We start from the raw sequence: 22,942 nt of genomic DNA on the forward strand, positions 1-22,942 counted from the left end.
GCAATAAAATGCAAACATTTTTCACATTTGTAACACACACATATAATCACTACCCAAAACAAGATACAGAATCTTTATTTTCCTCATCTCAGTGAGTTCACTCATGCCTCTTTCTATTCTCTGTGCCCACATTAGGGTGATTAGTTTTTAAAATGAGTACATTTGTTTATAGATTATTCTCTGAAGTGTTGAAAATAAACCAATTTAGCATAATAATAACTCATTTAAAAAAATTCCTTTTTACAGCTGTAACGTAAGATACAGATGACTTTCATATTTTGTATGAATACACAAAACTTACATTTTATAGATGGTACTCACATCTGGTATAATAAAGCCTTTGGTCTTTCCAATGCATGTCATTGCATTGCATTCTTTGTTTAAGAATATGGCTTAGCAATGAATTACTAGTTATGTGACTTTCTCTAGTTACTTATCCTTTTTGTGCCTTGTTTCCTGTAAAGGGACAATTACTGTATTAGGTTGTTGTGAAAACCAAGTATGATGATACCTGAAAAGTGCTTAGAAATGCTAGCTATTTTTAGTAGTGTGTAAAAAATGGTTTCATTTTTCTACACTTTTGAAGACAGTTCATTAAAAACTGAAAATTCATAAGGTTTAATTTTTACCCAATATAACTTTGTAATAAATGATCATTAGAGGTTGAACATTAGGTATGAAGGAGCAGAAGAATCTATTGAATTTGAACAGATTTTCTAATCAGTACATCAGTAATCCTTTACATGTAATAACTTGTAGTTAATATGAAATCACTTGATTAGACATAAACTTTGCTCTTCACTTTGAGATTGAAAAAAGGTCTTTAGAAGTCTTTTCTGATTAATAAAACAAATTAAAAGTTTGTTGCAAATCATTTAGAAAATATAGGAAAATAAAAAGTAAAGATTAACCAGAATGCTACTAAATCAGGATGATATTTTGTATATTTTCTCAATTTCCTCTACTGTTTTGGTTTTTTTCCTTTTAAAAAATATTGTGAACATTTTCTTAGGTCACTGAAAATTCTCCTGTGTGAGCACTTATCAAGTGCTTGCCGTATCCAGGCAGCATTTAAGTACTACACATATGTTAATGCAAAATCTTTGCAAAATCCCTATGGGTGTAGGTGCTATTATCACCATTCTAGAGATAAGGAAACTGAGCCTCAGAGAGGTTAATTAAGTTGGCTAGTCAAATAATTAGGAAGTGTCAGAACCAGGATTTAAACTCAGGAAGTTTGGGTTCTAGAGTCCTGTCCTCTGCCAACTCCCTAAAACATAATTTTCATCCTCTGCATAGTAATATGCTAATATAGAAAGAGCCATTGAAGTCATAGGATCTACCTCTATAATGATTAGGATCTTGCTTAATGTTTTTAGGCAGGAAGAGTAACACTGAGAAGCACAGAGTAGCAGAAAAATAAATCTTTATTTAAAAAGATGTAAATGTCTTTTAGAAACACAAGTAAAGGCAGAATTATTTTGCTTTCATTAAAATGGATGTAATATTGTGGAGTGTGGTAGAATTTTATACCCTGCAAATGAAACACCTAATTTTCAAGCATGAAATTGTTGACATTTCAATTATATTAAGAGGAGAGATGAAAATATTAAATTGGAAATTTAAAAAATTATTAAGGCAGCATCATGTACTGTAATTTTTATTAGCACTGTGTCATGTATTTGATATGCTTCTTTTGTCTGATTCATGATTATGTCCATTTTTGTGGCAATAGAAATGGAGAAAAAGCTCTTGGAGGAAAGAACTTTAAAACAGAAAGTAGAGAACTTGTTGCTGGAGGCTGAGAAAAGATGCTCTATATTAGACTGTGACCTCAAACAGTCACAGCAGAAAATAAACGAACTCCTCAAACAGAAAGATGTGCTAAATGAGGATGTAAGTGTGAAGTTTACTAATAAATAATAGTAAACTATTTAATGAATTAATAGTAAACTAGGTTTATTTATAAAGTTTCAGTGATGGTTTTATAATTTAAAATTTTTTCTTGTAAAATAATATTCCATAATCTTTAAATTTTACCGAATTTGGATGATATACTAAATGAATCATGATTAAAACATTTTTAAAGACCATATTTTATTTTAAAAATATGTCATTATGGAAAATCCAAGAAATATTTTATTTTGAAGTGAATTAACTGTTTAAGGGGAAAAATCTGTTTTATATCATCATATTTACTGCCAGCTTCATTGATAAGAAAGTCAAAATAATTTACTTACATACCAATAACACTATTTTTTAGGTTAGAAACTTGACATTAAAAATAGAGCAGGAAACTCAGAAGCGCTGCCTTACACAAAATGACTTGAAGATGCAAACACAGCAAGTTAACACACTAAAAATGTCAGAAAAGCAGTTGAAACAAGAGAATAATCATCTCCTAGAAATGAAAATGAGCTTGGAAAAACAGAATGCTGAACTTCGAAAGTAAGTTAATTGTTTGAGACAAAATTTACTAATATGCACAACTATCCACATGTAAATTATCTTAATTTTGATTTATCTGGGGATTTTCTTTTGACCCTTTTATTTTCTTGACCACATTTTCTTTCTTTCTGTTTTAAGTAATGTGTTAAGTGCCACTGTTGTCCTTTAAAAAGATTTTATTTGCTTCCCCGACAGTTTTTTATTACTGCCACCTTATAATATAATATATAGACTGTTGGTATTGAAGAAGAAGAAAATGTCTGGGATTTGTACTCCATGCTCTTAGGATTTTTCCTCAGGACTATCCCTCAAGCATAAGTGCTTTTTGTTTGTTTCTTTAGTTTCTGGGACTTGGAAATGTTTGACTGTTAAACAAACACCATATAAAATTTTTAATCATTTTTTAGGATACACTCTAGTGCTATATTTAATTTACTTAGAAAATAGAAAACATTGGTAAAATACTTTTAAAGTATACAGTAATATACTGTTAAAATTTACCCCATCAGTCATTAGTAGTATAATTAGTTCTTCCCAATTATGACCAAAGGTCATATTGGATTCCAGTTATTTGATAGGAGGCAGAGTGAAAAGAAAATAAGCTTCGGAGCCAGACAGATCAAGGTGTGAATCCCATTTCCACTGCTTACTAGCTGATCACCTTTGGGCAAAATATTTTAACCTCTCCGAACCTTTTGTCACACCTACAGAAGGGGGGCAGTAATAGCTTCCTTGTTAGGGATCTTGTAAAGCAGGGGTCCCCAACCCCCAGGCCACGGACTAGTACCGGTCTGCAGCCTGTTAGGAACCGGGCCGCACAGCAGGAGGGGAGCGGCAGGAGTGAGTGAGCGAAGAAGCTTTGTCTGCTGCTCCCCATCGCCCCCCGTCGCTGGCGTTACCTCCTGAACCATCCCCCCACCCCGCCCTGGTCCGTGGAAAAATTGTCTTCCATGAAACCAGTTCCTGGTGGCAAAAAGGTTGGGGACCACTGTTGTAAAGGATAACAATGACTTATTTACAGCATCTAGCACATAGTAAATGGTAGGGAACATTATTACTACAACTGTTACTGTTACTATTACTAGTATGTCTACTATAGGACTATTACTTTGTTCCTATCACTTTTGCTAATTGCCTGCTTTTTATATACCTGTGACAGGTCAGTAAGATTGACACTGCTTAGGAAAGGATGGTCAAATATTCAAATATTGACACTTCCTAGGAAAGGATGGTCAAAAAGAGTTTGTTCTTTTTGCTGATCTATTGCCTGGGTAAACCTAGACTCTTAAACTTCATGAGATTTTAACTTTTAAAAATTGGAACTAGAAACTTGAACAGTATTCAGGCATCTTTGTCCAATATTTTTTTGTTCTTTGTTTTTTCCCCTGTATGTTAGCTTTATTCTTCCCTCTCATTTTTTTTATTTAACAGAAAACTTGGTCCTTCAAGAAGGACAAACTCTAGAGATATGTCTTATAGCTTCATTTATGTGGAGCGACCCTGATTTGGCTTTTCTGGATCTCTAAGTCCTGAGATGGAACTCATTTGCCTGGCTTTGGTCAGGAGCCTAAACTGTGGATCCTCAGTTTTAGGGAACACAGTCTTTAAAACTATTTGACTGCACAGCTATTCTCCATAGTATTTATTCTAACAGCAATGTTTATATGAATACAAGAGCTAGTTAAATATCTAGACTGTGTTTCTTCTCCTGTTCTAATTACTCTTTGTTTATACCTAATTTATGCTACTTAGTATATATGCCTGTTATTTTCTTCATAAGTGCACTTGGATCTATTGTTTCTTAATCCCTCAGTTCCTAACCCCTCCTCGCCAAAGATACCCACATCTGCTGTCTTAATCACCTAACAGAGTATAAATTCATTGAATGGCAAAAAAAAAAGAAAAACCACACTTATATTTTGCTATCTCCAACCCTTGATTAATTTCTTGCACATAAGACATCCTCAATAAGTGTTGCATGAATGAATGCATATCTATCATGTGTAAGGCACTGATAACCACTATGGGAGATTCAAAGATGAGTCAGATGTATTTCCTACCCTTAAGCTTACTAGCATTTTATCAGAAATTATTCCTTAGGAAGAGGTAAGGCAAGTACATAAATAATTGGAATACAAAGTTAAATATATATATACGCAATGAGAATTTACATATGAAGTGCTATGTAGGCTTGCACTTGAAAATGGCCAACGTAGACTTCTTTTCTTCCTTCCAAGATTCCAATAAAACTCTAGTAGAGGAATTTTTTAAATGTGTAAACCCACATCATGTCATTCCAGTGGATTGGAGGACAGGAAATTAGTTAATGAGATAGTGGCAGGTGGGTGGAAACCTTCTGCCTAATGAAGTAGAGCAGCGGAAGCAAGAGCCAGGAGTATATATGAAGTGGGATATAGGTGAAGAAGAAAAATGTTTCATTATTCAAAGCAAATACCTTGGAGGGCTGGAGTAAGATGTGATGTTACAATTGGAGCAATCTGCTGTTCATACTCTGCCACTACCCCTTGCAGAAATGTCTGTATTCAGGCATTGCCACCACTAGGGTTCCTACAGAGCATTCCCTCTGAAGAAATGGGGCATACCCTCTGTGGATAATTAGAACAGCTAGTATGGGGTCAGCAGCTCAAAGAAAAGCCTTTCTCATTCTGGCATTTAGTGGTCTTCCTGTTTATGACTGACTTCCTAAGCCTCTCATTTTAAACTGAAGTTTGCTATTTAGAAAACCCCTCCCCTGTACCCAGAGATTAAAATTTCTGATGCCTCCTGGTTACTCATCACTAGGCATTTGAGGAAAGCCTGCAGTATGAAAGAGAAAGACTATGATAAAGAAGAAGAAAAAGTGCCACCAGATGAAACATATATCAAAGAATAGAAGAGAACTTAACAAAAAGAAAGCACAAATTTTAAAAACCTGCTGGTAATAATTAGTACTGATCAAAGATTCTAGGAGATACTACTTCCATTAAACAAGAACCTGACATAATAAAGGACAGCCAGAATAGGAAGGAGCTCTTGAAGATGAAAAATTATTGCCAATGTAAACTTATTAGAAGGGTTCGAAGAAAAAAATCAAAGAAATTTCACAAAACATAGAACAAGAAGGAATAACTAGAAGATATGAGAGAAAAGCTAAGACACAGACAGACTGTTCCAGGAGTTCTAGCACCAAAGAATTCCAGAGAAACCCAGGGGAGGAAATTATTAAAGAAATAATAGAAAAGAATTTCCTATAGCTGGAAAAGAAGTCTTTAAATTGAAAGGACCCAGCAAAGATACATGAAAAAAGACTCACATTAGACATGTTCTTATGGCAATAGGAAATGGAGGTTTGATTATGTCACTTAGACCAGTGATACAACTACATTAGGGATGGTAAGAGCTAAATTCTCACATCTGGCAGCAGGGAATTGGTAAATGATTAAAATGTATGTCAAGAAATAAGCTGAGATGTGGCGGTAACCACCAAAAAGAACAATACACAGAAATGAAACAAAGTGATTTTCTCTAGGGGAATAGGGTTAGCCCATGGATGGATATGGATAGGAGACTTAGAATATTTTCTGTGCTAGTCTGTACTATCTAAGTGTAACCATGTGCATATTATGTGGTTACTTTCTGAAAAATATTTTTTCTTAAATACCTAATGAATGTTGAGCTTTAAAAGTTACATATAATGAATGGTAGCTCTTCAAGAAGATCATGATATTAAAATTACACTGGGGTTTGCTGCAAGCGGGCTTAGCTGGTGATGATGATTTTAAATTTTTAAAACTTGTTCTTTCATATGTTATTAATTAGTATCTTTCACATTTTCCGCTCAGAGAAATAAAAATCATGATTCTTTAATAATACACTCATCAATAATAAAATAGAGAATTTACACAATTAAGTGACATTGAGTGATAATTTCCCTTTTATCCAGAAGTTGAAGGGCCAAGTAAGTAAACAAAGTGACCAAATTATATTAAATGCCAATAAGGATGAAAGTCCTAAGTAATATTAAATTGAAGATGGTGTGATTAAATCATTTAATCTTTCTGAGTTTTTTCTTGCTATCTACATTTTTATTTTATTTTATTTTATTTTTTTGGCCCTGCAGCATGTGGGATCTTAGTTCCCCAACCAGGGATCAAACCCATGTCTCCTGCAGTGGGAGCGTGGAGTCTTAACCACTGGACTGCCGGGGAAGTCCAGCTGTATACATTTTTTAAATATCTAATAGGTAGTAAAATATTTTCTCACCATAAAATATTCAGAACTATATTAAAAGATAAAGAGAAAACAATATAAGGTCTCCTTTATGAATGCAGACATAGTTAATCTCTACAGAGGTAATATATCTTAACAGTCTGTTACTTGAAAAATCCTTCCACACCCTTTTCTGTGCCTGTACCTGTACATGTATACCATATTTATAGGGTTGAGTTTTTTGTAGATTTTATTTTGTGTTTTTTGTTTTTTAATTATATCATATGTTGTGTTGTTCTCCAACTTTTTTTTTTCCCTCTTAGCTTTGACTTGGAATAACTGTAATACATATATTTTGTTAATAAGCCTAGACTTTAACTTATTTCAACCCAACCTCTTAAATGCATTGTTAGGCTCATTTTTTATTTTACTTATTTTTTTATTTAATTTTTTTCTTTATTGAAGATTAAAATATGTACAGAAAAAGTAAACAAATGGTAAGTGTAGAACTCAGTAATTTTTACAAAGTGTTCAAATCTGTGCAGTTACCATTTACATTTAGATATAAAAACCTATACTCTTTACCTCCTTGCAGGCCCCCTCCCAGTCATTTCTTCACTCATTCTAAGATAATCAATTTTCAGGTGCTCTTTTAATTCTGCTACTTGGTTGGCATAAATGGCTGATCACAAATGCATGCCTGAGAATATGTGATTTAGTGTTATTGGTTTAATATAGCACTATTTGGTCTCAGAATCCCTTTATACTCTTAAAAATTATTGAGGACCCCAAAGAGTTTTTGTTCCTGTGAGTTATATCTAATGTTATTTTTTGTGTTAGAAATTGAAACTGAGAAAATTTTAAAACACAAGAGCATACAAGCACACATTTCATTAGCTGTTGGAGTGATGAAATCATCATATGTCATACAGCCTCAAGAAAAGCCCATATACACTGAGATAATTAAAGCTTTAAAAATAGCAATGATTCTTAGTATTATGAAAATAATTTTACCTCATGAATTCTCTGAAAGGGTCTCAGTACTCCCACGGGTTTCCTAGACCACATTTTAAGAGTTGCTGGCTTAATATGTGTCTAACTTATTTAAACCTTTGATTCAATGTCCCCACAGAGAACGTCAAGATGCAGATGGGCAAATGAAAGAGCTCCAAGATCAGCTTGAAGCAGAGCAGTATTTCTCAGTAAGTTCCAGACGTGTTACTTTGAAAATTGTTGTATTTGTAGAATTTTAAAAAAATTTTTTGCTGCAAAACCAGGAGACTGATCTTGTCTTTAGAATAGATTCTCATAGCAAACCCCAGACAGAATTTTGGATGAATGTTTTGTACCACACACATACAAAAGGAACACCTGGGCAAGAGACTGTAGATAGTTTAACAGAAATCCATTGTCATTGCTAAAAAAATGGTTCTAGGCACATACTCATACCCTATGAAGTTGATTAAAAGCATTGATTTTTGAGGAAGAATATATTTTCATAATGAAAGAAAGAAAATTGTCATTTTAACCTTTGTACTTTTTGAGATCAGTTTTAAAATATGAAGTAGTAACTGTCACCTCTGTTTCATTGATTTTAAGCCAATAAAATTTTCTTGTCTAAATTAGTAATATTTTTTTTTGCCTCTTCATCCTATCAATCTGTGTCATTTAATGAGAAATCTCACTGTGATATCCAGTTGAAAATCATGCTTCTAAATTATTAGCTGAATTTTTATTAGTTAATTGGTTGATTACCAGAAAATAGAAAAGCTCATTAAACTATTAATTTGCTCATGGGCTCAACATTACTGTTTTGTGAGCATATTTGTATGTGCTCAACTGGACTTTTTGTCTGGATAGCTTTTGAATGTAGAAATAATATTCCTGATGATGATGATGATGATACATATTTCTATTATATTTTGCTATTTAGACCCTCTATAAAACACAGGTTAGGGAACTTAAAGAAGAATGTGAAGAAAAGACCAAACTTTGTAAAGAATTACAGCAGAAGAAACAGGAATTACAGGATGAAAGGTAAGGATAAGATCCTTGTCCCTTTTGTTCATAGCCATGAACCCTACTCCTAGAACAGTACCTGCTATATACTCCAAATAAAAATTTGTTGATGAGGTGAATTAGATAAAAATTTGACTTCATAGTAAAAAATTGAACATTAAAATTTTATCCCTCTAAAATGTAGGGACTCCTTGGCTGCTCAACTGGAGATTACCTTAACCAAAGCAGATTCTGAGCAACTGGCTCGCTCAATTGCTGAAGAACAATATTCTGATTTGGAAAAAGAGAAAATCATGAAAGAGCTGGAGATCAAAGAGATGATGGCTAGACACAAACAGGAGCTCACTGAAAAAGATGCTACAATTGCATCTGTAAGTAAAATGCTTGGTTCTTTTTTGGTTCTAATTAAATTACTGTATCATAAATCTTCCTTAGAAATACTAAGAAAGTAACATAGATCTAAATGAAAAAGTGTATATGCTGGCTACAAGATATTTGACCTAGTGAACCATCAGCTTCTCAGTGTTTGGCAGAGAGAGGCTCAAAAAAAAACTACTTCCAATGGCTTCACCTGTTGGTAAATTCAGAGTTAAAGGACTAAAGTGAAAGGGAAATACCAAAAAGAAAACAGTTTGTCTTTTTTTCCTTGTTAAACCAGTCTTAGTTTAAAAGAACCTTAAAACTAATCATGAAGATGAGTTTAATCATGAAGATAGTCATATGTAGGTTGAAAAAATTGCAAGAAAAATTTCAAATAGAAGTAAAATATCAAGTAGTTGAGTTTGCCTTATCAATTATCCAGACCTATTAAAATGCTACAGTAATCTAAAAGTTTGGCACTAGAACAGGGATATTTAATCCTGTTCAGTGGAAATGAGTAGGGGGGCCAGAAATAGATTCATCATGCACATACAGGAGCTTGGCATACGGTGTCAGTGGCAGTATACAAATCAATGGGAAAGGATACAGATTTAATAAATGGTTTTGGAATAACTACATTTTTATGTGGAAAGGAATAAAATTAGTTTCTTGTTATCATTTACCATATACAGTGGTAAATTCTAGCTATCTTAAGAACTTTAAATATGAAAAATAAAATTTTTTAAGTATTAAAATGGAATCCAAAATTGACTTATAACAGAAGATAACAAATAAATGACAGGGAAAAGATATTTGTAATGTATTTATTGAACAAGGGATTAGTATCTAGAATATAAGTGGAACTCCTACAATTCAATACGAAAAAGTTAAATAATCCAAAGGAAAAATTGGCCAAAAAAGAAAACCTAAAAATATGAGCAGATGTTTAACCTCACTATTTTTTAGGAAAAGGCTGGATAAAATAACTTTGAAATACCATTCCATACCCATCATTTTGGCAAAAATTCAGTATCTGACTACTTTCAAATGTTTGAAGGATGTCTGGAAAATGGCATTCTTATTTACTGCTATCCAGAGTGTAAATTTCATATGGCGCACTATAGTATAGTAAATAGTATGGCAATTTCCAGTAAATTTTAAATATTCATATAATCCAAAGAAAGTCCATAATAAGATAAATGTGCTAGAGGAATTCAGACACAATACTACTAGCAGCATAAATGTTTGTAATAGCAAAAAATTCAAATGTTATATTAATAGATGAATGAATGGATAAATGAAATGTGGTAGAAGATAGAACTACTATATCAGTTAAAATGAATTAATTAGGTCTTTATGTATATCAACAATTTAATTCTTAATATAATATTGAGTGAAAGCAATTACAGAAAGATAAATGCAGTATGATGCTATTTATGGACAGTTTAAAATCACATAAGACCTCATTATATTATTTCACATATATGTAATAAAAGTATACAATCATGGATGGGAAGGATGAACACATAATTCACAATAAAATGTCCTTCAGGAAGGAAGAAGAGGAATAGGATTTGAAGTGAATACCAAAGAATGTCAACTTCTTTAGTAAAATTTTATTTTCTGTTTTAAAGCAATGTTCGGTAAGAAATTAAATTATGATTTTAAAATTTATTCTGCATGATGGAATGCAGAGCTTTGTTATAGTATTTGCTTTTTTTAGTTTACTAAATTGTTTTTCATTTAAAATACTGCTAAGGATTTTTGAAAGAGGGCAATTTTTTGGCTTCCTTGGGTGCATATGAAGGTCGGTATGGTTAGCAAAATTTTCATAAAGGGTGAAGTTTGGTAAGGTAGGACAAAGGCAGGAAGTGTAGAGATAGATGTACTTAGAAAAACAAGAGTTTTAGCAACATTCTAGGATATTTTCATTTTGAAGTACTGCTTTAAAACTTAACATTTTGTAAATTAGGATATGATTTTTGTTCTACTTTCATTTCTTAGCTCGAAGAAACTAATAGGACACTGACTAGTGATGTTGCCAATCTTGCAAATGAGAAAGAAGAATTAAATAACAAATGGAAAGATGCCCAAGAGCGTATGTACTAATAAGAATAACAGTTTCAGTATGCCTAATGCTTGTCAGTTGCTGAATTATCAGTATAATTTTTACATTTTTCTGTTTCAGAACTATCAAGGTTGAAGGATGAAGAGATAAGTGCCGCAGCTATTAAAGCACAGTTTGAGAAGCAGCTGTTAACAGAGAGAACACTCAAAACTCAGGTGTGTATAATATGCTCTAAATATGATTTTGAAATTTTTCTTAGTTTACCTTTTTTACATTTTACTTATAACATTACAGATTGGCTGTAGCAGTCATTGTTGGTATCAGTACTTGTGAACTGTCAGGATTATGTGATTTTTACCAGGTTGGGAGAAGCTAGATTTGATTAACATTGTTGAGTTCAGTGTTTATTAAAGTTTTTCTTAATTTTTCCATATGGAATCACAGTCCATCCTAATTTTTTACTGTATTCTGATACATTTTTCTGCTTTTAAGAAACGGTAGAGAATGACCATTTGCTGACAGCCTGAAAAAGGGTCACTCTGAAAAGGCACCATGATTATTAACTATTCTTTTTCTCAGCTCTCATGATTGTATATACAGCATGAATACTTGTGGGGTCCGAGATGCTCTGCTCTGTGGTTGGACACATGTTGTATTTTATTAGTGTGATGCCAATGCACAACTCTCTTCTAGGGTAAAAGAAGATCTGCCTTGTAGAAGTCTCTCTTGGAACTAAAAACCCAAAGTGGTAGAAAGTGACATTAGAGTGAACCTATACACATTTAAAATTACGGTTCTCAGAAAATATGAGAGTGAAAAAGTAATAGAGTATTGGTTGGAAAAGGATGATGAGTAATGAAGAGGGTGTATTTTTTAATATAGAAAGTGTTTCTTTGTGGCCCTGTGTGTAGGGAAGGTTTTGTAACTTGCTATTGGTGAATGACCAAGAAATCATCAACATAATATATTTTATTTATTTACAAACTAATCTTTTATGTTTTTAAGGCTGTGAATAAGTTGGCCGAGATCATGAATCGGAAAGAACCTGTCAAGCGTGGTAGTGACACAGATGTGCGGAGAAAAGAAAAGGAGAATAGAAAGCTACATATGGAGCTTAAATCTGAACGTGAAAAACTGACCCAGCAGATGATCAAGTATCAGAAAGAACTGAATGAAATGCAGGCTGTAAGAATACTTTTTGAAGACTTCTTTTTAAGAAGTAGAATTATTTTCATGTCTGTATATATTTTATGGCTTATGGAGCATTTCTATTAATAATTAAAGTAGTCACCCCTTATGCAAGGGAGATATGTTCCAGGACCCCCAGTGGGTACCTGAAACCACAGATAGTACTGAACTCTATACGTACTATATTTTTTCCTATACTATAAGGGGGTGGGTAGCATATACAGTGTGAATAAGCTGGACAAAGGGATGATTAACATCCCAGGCAAGCAGAGCCAAGCAATGTGAGATTTCATCACACTACTCAGAAATGGCATGTAATTTAAAATTTATGAATTGTTTATTTCCAGAATTTTCCATTTAATATTTTCAGACTGCATTTGACCTTGGATAACTGAAACCACAGAAAGTGAAACCTTGGATTAGGAGAGACTACTGTATTATTGAACTAGGAAGCAAAATTATAAGATGTATAACATCCAGTTAATTTAACGTAATTTGATTTCTTGTAGCAAATAGCTGAAGAGAGTCAGATTCGAATTGAACTACAGATGACACTGGACAGTAAAGACAGTGACATTGAGCAGTTGCGGTCCCAGCTCCAGGCCTTGCATATTGGTCTGGATAGTTCCAGTATAGGCAGCGGACCAGGGGATGCTGAAGCAGATGATGGGTTTCCAGGTACAGATTTGTTTCCAGCCCTTATGTTTACTTTTGTCTTAAGTTAAATCAATTGATTGTTTTAAGACATTGACTGACTGCTCTTGAGGAAAAATATTTGTCATTTCTTTAAGGGAAAACCTACTCCTTAGAGTGGAGGTTCCAATGACAATTTAAACTATTTTATTTATTTATTTTTCACAAAATTTTTTATTTAAAAATACAAATGTAAATTTCACATATTTAGTTATTTAAATTAACTCTTTATATATTGTACATAGCTCTCTTTTAAGGCTTTCATTTTATTTTTTCTTAACTTCTTTCTGCATTCTTACTTCCTTTTATGTTGGGTGTTCAGTTCATATCACTCAGTCACACACTATGGAATCCATGTCATTCACCTACCAACGTTCCTCTACTTCTCTCAATATTGCCACTAAGCCTTCCAGTTCTCATATGCTTCTTGACTCTGATTCTGACTCAGAAGAAGAATCTGTGCCTTACTTACCTATTTCATCGGAACCTAATGGTACAGGTGATATCCTGAAAGTCTTTCGCCTCTGGGTTTTTTTTCCACTACCCATAATTTTAGTCCTTTTGAAAAATTGTTGTAACATTAACTAATATTCACTAACTCTAACAAGTTGCTCAGTTAACAAGTCTCAGTTAAAAAGAAACTGCTGCATGAACAAAGAATTTGTTTTTTAAAGTATTTTCACATGGCATTGCTATTACAATTGATAGATTTATTTTTTCAGCTTACAAGAAATAGAGCAGTACTTTATATCATTTAAGAACATACTGTTTCACTGTCTGTTTCTTCCATTTTTAACCAAGAAGAAATTCTTTCTGAAGTTTCATATCAAGAATGACAGTACAGAAAAAGCACGTGTAGACTGTTTTAGAGGATGTGTTTAGGTTTTCCTTGCGTCAACATTGTGCTAGGCCTTAAGAAAAGCATAAGACAATTTGACCTGATCCTTGTGCTGAAAAGATTTATAGTTTAAGTGAAGAAACCAGATGGAAAACCCTTAAACTGTTATGTTTAACACAAAGTTAGTGGGAGTACAAAAAACGTTTAAAGTAAATGCCACAGGAAAGTAGTGTATAAGCAGTTGAACGTAAAGTAAAATTTAATCTATTAGTTGAATTCAAAGTAAACTAGCTATATTTATTTACATTGTTGTCACATTTCCCAGGTATATATCAGTATAAATCATAGGTGATTATACTGAAGTTGTTTCAGATCTTAGCAATAAAATTATTTCGGTCTTACCCATATTGTTAGAGGTCATCTGATTAGTCCCTTGAATTGGCATAGGACCATGTCCAGACAGTTGAGAATATGGCTGTTTTTAATGACAGCATTTCTGTTCATGGAGTCTGGAAGGTTATTGATGTGAGAGAGAGAGTATAAGCCTTGGAGTCAGAGACGTGTCCCTGTGTGACCTTCTGTGGGGTTGTTGTGAGGGTTAACGAAGATTTATGTAAAGTGTCTAGCACAGTTCAGACGCATAGTAGATGTTAAGTGATAGGCACTTTTATTATTAGCATAACCTCCAAAAATGCTTATTTCACTTAATTGTTTCACTAAAATAAACTGATCAAATACCATTAGAACAAATTCTAAGGGTTCAGAGAGTTTCCTTGGTTGAACTAGAACTTTATTGATTTTAATATTTTGGAATTTAGGAATCTTTTGGTTTATTGCTGCTTATTAGCCATATTTGATCTGTAATTTACACAGTTTTATTTCATTATATTATAGCCATTCTAAAAGTCCATTTTCTCTGAACACGTAATTACTCACTTAAAATGTTTTCTCTTCAAAGAAGATGTGCACTATACCTGTAATTAGGCCTTCTTCCAAAGGAAAAATAGAGGATTCTAATTCAGGTGTACTGGTGAGAATAGAGAGCTGCTTTTCTTTTTTGCAACTTTTCTGTGGAACTTTGCAAATGCATGAATTTAATTAACAGGGCATTTGACGGTATAAACTACAGGATATGTATTTCCAGTGTGATATAACCTGGATTTTGTTTTGCATTGTATAACTTGCTTATACTGATCCTGCATTATTATTATATTTTAGATGATGTATAATGGTAAATTCTGAACAGCATATTTGATTTGTGACTTTCATATTAAAAGTTTATTAAATTCCTCATTTTCTTAAGAGACTTGTTATATTTATTCTCATATCTTGTGCTTATTTATAGAATCAAGACTAGAAGGATGGCTTTCATTGCCTGTGCGAAACAACACTAAGAAATTTGGATGGGTTAAAAAGGTATTTGAAAATGGTTCTTTTGTTTTGCTTTTGGTTTAGCTACAGCCATTTCACTTTTGTAGTTGTAAGATATATATAACTAGAACTTTTAGACACATAAAACTTGTTTGCACTTTCTGATTTGGAATAATATAACTTTATGTATCTTTTTTTTTTTTAACTTTATGTATCTTTGTGGAAAAAAAAAACGTTTTTATCACTACCATGTTGTTAATAATAAAATAGTTTTTGGTGTTAGGAAAATAGAAGCCTGTTGACCTTGGTGCTTTTGTTGTTTCAGTGGGAAAACAACTCTGGATATGACAGAAAGTCCCATTTGTTTCTTTTCCTCTGGTACTATGATTATCGATATTATGTTCATTTTTGATAAGTGTCTTATTAGCCTTAGGCTGTTATAACAAAATGCCACAGACTGAGTAGCTTGTCAACAACAGAAATTAATTTCTCATGGTTCTGAAGGCTGGAAGTTCAAGATCAAGGTGCCAGCCAGCATGGCTGGGTTCTGGTGAAGGTCCTCTTCCAGGCTGCAGACTTCTTGCTCTGTCCTCATGGTGGAAGGTGTAGGAATTTCTCTGGAACCCCTTTTATAACGGCACTAATCCCATTCATGAGGGCTCTGGTGTCATGACCTAATTAACTTCCAAAGACCCCTCTTCCTAATACCATCCCATTAGGTGTTAGGATTTAACATATGAATTTGGGGGAATACAAACATTCAAACCATAGCAATAAGGTTACTTATGCTATTGGATCTTGAAGCGAAATCAGTCCAAAAAATATTTGAATTTATTCCCCCCCGCCCCCCCAATTTGCTTGTTTAAAGTATGTACATTTATTGTTATTTTGAGGAAGACTTTTTTAAGGATACATTAAGATAACTTTTTAGGTATTTAATTTATATTTTCTATGATTTTTATTGCTAATATAGAATTTATTTTCAAAGAAAAATGAATAAGATATATATTAACTTCAATCATTAATTCCTTTCCTCTTTCTTTTTAACAGTATGTGATTGTAAGCAGTAAAAAGATCCTTTTCTATGACAGTGAACAGGATAAAGAACAATCTAATCCTTACATGGTTTTAGATATAGAGTAAGTATTCTTATTAGAATATTTAGGAACTTTATCTTTTAAAGTTTAAGAGTAACGTGACCTTTTCGTCAAGTTAGTGTAATTTATTAGTCATATAGTACAATGTATATACTCATATAGTATAGCTGCTAGCATACTGTTGTTACATTTTCTTATTTTGCTTCATACAGATGAAAGTCTGGGATATAGAGTTGGCTAAAACGTCTTTATTTCATGGGTCTTTAATATGTTGTTTTCTGAAACTAATTAGAAAATTTCTGACTTACTGGAAATTTCTCAAAAAGCAAGGAGTGATTGAATTTATAGAGCAGGATATTCTCTGACCTTCTAACAAGGGTCAAAGTAGTCAGTTGTAATTTCTGACATAAGTATAGGATAACTAATATAATTTGATCCGTTGGTAATACTTTACTCCTTTATTAAAAATCTTTTATAGCAAGTTATTTCATGTCCGACCAGTTACACAGACAGATGTATATAGAGCAGATGCTAAAGAAATTCCAAGGATATTCCAGGTAAACCGTTTTATTTTGTGGTTTGTTTGTTTTGTTTTTTCACCTTTATACATTCTCAGCATGACATGACATAACAAATTTCTTTATTCTTGGGGCTTTTTCAGATTATCTTTCAATTTTAGTCCCATTTAAAGGTGGTTTGTTCCTTTGTGACTTTCATGCTTATGCTATTTAGATACATCTTAATTCTTCTCTCCATTTTACTTGTTAAACTCTGTAGTGTGTTTATATCATGTTTCTAGCCTTTGCTGTGTATCCTTTTGTTCAAGGTTGGTTATGATATTTTTTGAGGATGAATGTTCTCCTGTTTTTAGTTTTATGCTCAGCTCTCTAGAAAGTTAAAAAAATTGCTTGTGAAGTTAAATTTTGCCCCCAGGAGCCCTTTTACTTCCAATTTAAGGTGAAGACAAATTCTCCCCTTTATTACTTCCATTTTAAAATTAGTCAAACCAACAATTACTGAGTTCCTTCTGTGTAAAAGCCATTGTGCTTGGTGTACTGTGGGAAAGTTGGCTGCTTACTTTCTGAATGCTTAGAATGTTTATTTGGAGTATATTATACATCCTTTCCTCTTTTCCTTTCTTCCTCAACTCTCCAAATACAAATCTTTTCAATTAAAGCTATATTTGCAGTTATCACCAAGTTGTCTATTTTTGAGAATCACAGAGCCTCAATTCATACAATTGCCACATCTCTTCAGGTGTTTTGAACATTCCCTCCCAGAAAAACTTTCTAACACTAATCAGGTGCAGATTTACCTTTTGCTAGCCTATTCTGATAAAATTGCTGAAACATAGGAAGATAACATGGAGAAAATAAGGAGGCATCATTTGAACAGGATTGATTCTTTTGAAATGTGAACCAAAGTGACTGGCTAATGACTTTTCTCATCTGAGCTCTTGATTTGAACCTACTAGCATTAGAACATCAAATGCATTTTCTTCTCATTGAATAGTTTAGGCTAATTTTATTTACACTATAAGAATCATTATTACATAAAAAATAACCTATGTTTTGAAGATCATTCATTGTTCTTTTTGGTGTTTATAGATTCTGTATGCCAACGAAGGGGAAAGTAAGAAGGAACAAGAATTTCCAGTGGAGCCGGTGGGAGAAAAATCAAATTATATTTGCCACAAGGGACATGAATTTATTCCTACTCTGTATCATTTCCCAACCAATTGTGAGGCATGTATGAAGCCATTGTGGCATATGTTTAAACCTCCTCCTGCTTTAGAGTGCCGTCGCTGTCACATTAAATGTCATAAAGATCACATGGATAAAAAGGAGGAAATTATAGCACCTTGCAAAGGTAAATAGTAAATTACTTGCTCCATCAATATTATTTATGTTCAGATCATTTTAAACATATTAATCTTTTTCAAATATTTCTTTATAGTGTATTATGATATTTCATCGGCAAAGAATCTATTGTTATTAGCAAATTCTACAGAAGAGCAGCAGAAGTGGGTTAGTCGGTTAGTGAAAAAGATACCTAAAAAGCCTCCAGCTCCAGACCCTTTTGCACGGTCATCTCCTAGAACTTCAATGAAAATACAACAAAACCAGTCTATTAGGCGGCCAAGTCGACAGCTTGCCCCAAACAAACCAAGGTAATAAATTAAAGTGTGGTAAAACTTAAAGTGTTTAAAAAAATATTTTGCTATTTATACTCAAATTACAGACTTTCCTAATTGCAATTTTTCTTTGGTATTTTCATGATCTATGGAATACCAAATGTTTGAAACTATCTCATTGTGCATGTCTCATTCATTTATTCAGCTGGATGTAATAAATTTACTTACTAAATCACACACATATATTAAATTCAACCAAAAATATATGAAGGGCTCATTTTTGTCATGTATATGTATTGGGTTGGCCAAAAAGTTCATTCGGGTTTTCCCATAAGAATGAACTTTTTGGCTAACCCAATACATAATCATAATATTTTAGTATTTTATAAGCACATTGACTTAACTTACTGATTTAGTAGACAGGATGCACACACAGACCTTTAAGTGTCAGGTACACACATTGTTTTTATTATTGCAAACCTCTTAAACCTCTTTTATGTTAGAGACTTGTGGGGGCAGGACTGAAATCTTAATTCAGATCTATAAGTTTAAAATAATAACTTGTCTCAGATTTAAAGAGTAATACAGATCAGCTTTAAAAATGCAAAGATTAACTAATGAATATAGTGGGCATTTTTTATAATTGAGGTGGAGTTGGGAATATGGAGTAATGAAAGATTATTATTGCACAAAAACATTTTGATGGAGCCATTTTCATATAGCTGCATTATAGTAATTTTTGATTCAGAATAACCATTTCTTGACTTACTAGCTAATACAGTATTTATAAATAAATACTGCTATTCATTGAAATGAACATGAAGATTTGTTTAGCTAAAGGATAAAGTATATACTTAGATCATGTATCTCATTTCAAGTGTCCTTTTTGTTCCCTAACACAGGACCTTCAGTATATGAATAATGATGTGCATTGGCTGTATTATCAGAAATATTTTCATTCTAGCCACAACATCATGTATGAAACTGTTCTTGAAACTAATATCTCAAGGAAATAATTTAGAATGGCAAAGGTAGAATTGGTGTTTCAGCAGTGAAAATGTTGAATTTTTGTGTGAGATATGATAAAACTAAATATTATAGAATTAGCGATTATATGATAGTAATTGACCTGAAGAAACTCAAAGAATTCAGAGACACTGAAGGTCATTCCATGTACCCTGTGCAAAACATCTAAAAATTAAATTTCTGTTATTAATATTGTAGAACCATTAATGCATAAATGCCAAGCTATTTTAATACCTGACAATATATAGTGCTTTATAGCTTTCAATGTGCTTCCATATGTTGGGTTGGCCAAAAAGTTCGTTTGGGTTTTTCCGTAAGATGTTATGGAAAAACTCGAACGAACTTTTTGGCCAACCCAATATATTCTCTTAACTTTCTATATATTCTTTCATTTGATCTTTAAAATACTCATGGAGTAGAATAGGTATTACTCTTTTTCTTTTTGAGACTCTAGAAAGGAAGATAATTTGTTAGATTCAAGACTATAAGAGCTATAGTTTTTTTAGTATATTTTATTCTTTTGTGCTATTTGACAAGTTAATGATTTCAGTACATGTGTTAAGACATAAGTTTACGAAGCAGTTTTCAGACCAAGTGAGGCATGTTTTCAATTATGTAAGTTTTCATGTTCGCTGACTTATAATTTTCTTGCCCCCCAGTTCAGCATTATGATTTATTTGAAAGCACATTTACTTTTGATTTTTGTTACTTTTTTTTTAGTTCTGGCCCTGCCCTTCGAATCATTCTTCACTGATTTTTTTTAATACATTTTACATAGCAACAGTAAGTAATAGGGATTTCTTTCTCTCACAACTATGCATGTAGATAAAACTAATACCAAAACTGACTGTAAAATGTACAGGGTTTTTTTTTGGAATTTTAAAATCTAATACGCTCTTTAAAATTTTAAATGTAAAGATGGGCAAATTTAAAATACAGTTTTGCATTTTATTATGCCTCTGCAACATTATTTCCATTGCTTTTAACATCTGTGCCTCCATTGCTTCATTAACTCATAAAATTGTATCTGTGTCTATCCTTAGGTGAATAACCCTACATTTTGCATTCCATTTTGGGTGTCACATTTTATGAGTAGCATACACAAATTGGAAGGTATACAGAAGAGAATTACTGAGGGAGTAGTGGGTCATTTGAAGGTGTTACATACACATGTAGCAAGTGAAGGAACTAAGGATATTTTAGTCTTCTGAGGAAGTGTTTTGAAAGGATGGGAGATCATAAATAACAATAAAGAGTTAAAGGATTTTTCCTTGGAAGAACCAAGCAGAGGGGCATATTTTTCAGTCAGCTGGGAAGAACTATCAAGCAGTCAGATTTGCAAAATTGAAAGAATTGGCTTGCTCTAGAATAGTGAGTGCCCTGTCGCCACAGGTGTGCACCTGATTTAGATGACTGCTTGGCAGAACTGTGAGGGAGCAGCGCTCCTTGATCCGTCCTGTGTATGCAGTCTGATGTCGCATAGCATGGCTCTCGGGGAGTTAAGCATTGGACTGGATGGTCTGCAGTACCCTACCAATTTATAACTTACTCCTGTGGACGAACGGGTAGAGCTTTAAACGATTATCCAAGAAAACCTAGGAACAGAATTTCTGGTGTGTATCACCAGTAATTTAATATCTAGCTCTTCATTTGTGTTTATTTAATATTAGTCTTAGCACTAGTCAGTCTAGCTTTAGTTGAACTAACTCACATGCTGTCTTTCTTAAAACAAATGTTTGGCTTCATTAGACATCATCAAATATATATATTTCTATACACACTAAAACATAGTACCCATAAATATTCATCTGATCTTTTTTTTTTTTTTATTGTTAACAACTGCATCATTATATTTTTTTCCTTTGGCTTCTGTGACGTTCTTTGTTCTGATTCTCCTTTTACCTCTCTTTGCAGCACTTCCCTTTTTCTGTAGTGAAGTGCTTTAAAGTAATAAATGTTAGCTACTATTATTATATAAAATAACAATTTTATTATATAAAATAATTTTTGAGGGCATATTATAATATGCTAGGCACTCTTCTGAGAGCTTTAACTGTACTAACTCATTCATTCTCATAACCACCCTGTGATTTAGCTATTTATGTCTGTATTTTACAGATGAGGAAACTAAGGCACAGAAACATTGTGTGCCCAAGGTCACACAGCTAATAAGTAGCAGAGCCATGAGTTTAGATCCAGATAGTCTAGTTCCAGATCCTGCATTCTCAACTGTAATACTTCACTGCCTCACAGTGATTCAAGTAGACTTGAATTAATTGACAGTTTATAAAGCAACGTATAGAAATGCTATTCTAGAAGAATGTTTCCTCGGTAATTTTGAGTTAAAATACTATGCTGGAAAAGTAAGAAATTTGTGAATAAAATGCCTACTTTTGATGAAGACAGTTTGGAGAGATCTTAATTTGTTCCAGTGCAAGACACAAAATACTGGTCCCTGCTGAGGGCATTTCTCTTTAATTACCTTTTTCTTTAAAGATTTTTTAAAATTATTTAAGCCACATAGAAAAGTATAAAGCAAAAATGCAACCAATACTAGTTTATTCAGTTTTAAGAAATAAAGCATTGCCAATACAGTTAAAACTTAAGGGTGGGGGGAGCTATTATTTTATCATTATCTCATCTTTATTTTTTCCAGTTCTAAATATTAGCACATTAATAGACTAATTGGGAAAAAAATAATAAAGTTATATACAACTTGGTGTCAAAAATAAATCCATAAATGAAGTAGAAGGAAATAGGGGAATATGTATCTGATCTTGGATTAGAGAAGAACTTCCTAATAATAAAAGCAAAGAAAGAAAATAAAAAGATTGACTAACCAAAAATTAAAGCCTTGTAGATTTAAAAACACCACATATTTTACAATATATCTGCGAAAAATGGGTTAGTATCTTTGTGCATGGAGTTCTTATATAAGTCATTTAGAAAAAGGGAATTGACTCTTCCCAATATAAAAATTAGTGAGGAACATATAGGCATTACCATGAATATGAAAAAGTGATCAACCTGATTACTAAGCAAAGAAATTAAAATTAAAACTATATTGTAAAACTATTCTCACCTGCCAAAGTAGTAAGGATTAAGAAACTTAGTATTGGTGAGATGTAAAGAAACAAGCCCAGTCATGTGCTGCTAAGTAGAACTCAAAACTAAATGCTAGTAGAACTCAAAACTAAAACCCTTCTGAAGCAGTATTTGGCAATAAGTTTTACAGGCCTGAAGTGTATACCCATTGATCAATTAATGGATGAGCATAGACAATCAAACAGATAATTACAATACTGTTTAACATGTTGTTTATTATGGAGGCATGAACAAGTGTTATGGGAGAACAAAGGAAAGCATAGAGAATTCTGCCATTAAAACATCAAGAACGGTCTCAAAAAAATGGCGGATAAGTAACTTCCCAGGCAAAGAAATAAGGTAAAAGACAGCTTTAGGCAAAATGTTATGTGTAGAGGCACTAGTTG

At 32.8% G+C, this 22,942-nt stretch overlaps 1 protein-coding gene across 3 annotated transcripts in view; it reads left to right on the forward strand.

Moving 5' to 3' along the window:
* ROCK2 (Rho associated coiled-coil containing protein kinase 2) overlaps window positions 1–22,942 on the forward strand; it is a 147,619-nt gene that overhangs the window by 116,920 nt on the left and 7,757 nt on the right. For 2 of the 3 annotated variants that reach the window (XM_028162237.2, XM_057557784.1), the window contains 15 exons: window positions 1,736–1,896; window positions 2,264–2,448; window positions 7,790–7,859; window positions 8,591–8,694; window positions 8,861–9,047; window positions 11,041–11,134; window positions 11,225–11,319; window positions 12,110–12,289; window positions 12,802–12,970; window positions 13,308–13,484; window positions 15,169–15,239; window positions 16,245–16,333; window positions 16,770–16,848; window positions 17,899–18,160; window positions 18,248–18,461. In XM_028162237.2, coding sequence (XP_028018038.2) covers window positions 1,736–1,896; window positions 2,264–2,448; window positions 7,790–7,859; window positions 8,591–8,694; window positions 8,861–9,047; window positions 11,041–11,134; window positions 11,225–11,319; window positions 12,110–12,289; window positions 12,802–12,970; window positions 13,308–13,484; window positions 15,169–15,239; window positions 16,245–16,333; window positions 16,770–16,848; window positions 17,899–18,160; window positions 18,248–18,461 — 2,137 coding nt within the window. The remainder of the gene's footprint in view (window positions 1–1,735; window positions 1,897–2,263; window positions 2,449–7,789; window positions 7,860–8,590; window positions 8,695–8,860; window positions 9,048–11,040; window positions 11,135–11,224; window positions 11,320–12,109; window positions 12,290–12,801; window positions 12,971–13,307; window positions 13,485–15,168; window positions 15,240–16,244; window positions 16,334–16,769; window positions 16,849–17,898; window positions 18,161–18,247; window positions 18,462–22,942) is intronic. The other variant, XM_057557785.1, reaches the window with a different exon arrangement.

Source organism: Balaenoptera acutorostrata, chromosome 12, assembly GCF_949987535.1.
Source record: "Balaenoptera acutorostrata chromosome 12, mBalAcu1.1, whole genome shotgun sequence".
NCBI lineage: Eukaryota > Metazoa > Chordata > Mammalia > Artiodactyla > Balaenopteridae > Balaenoptera > Balaenoptera acutorostrata.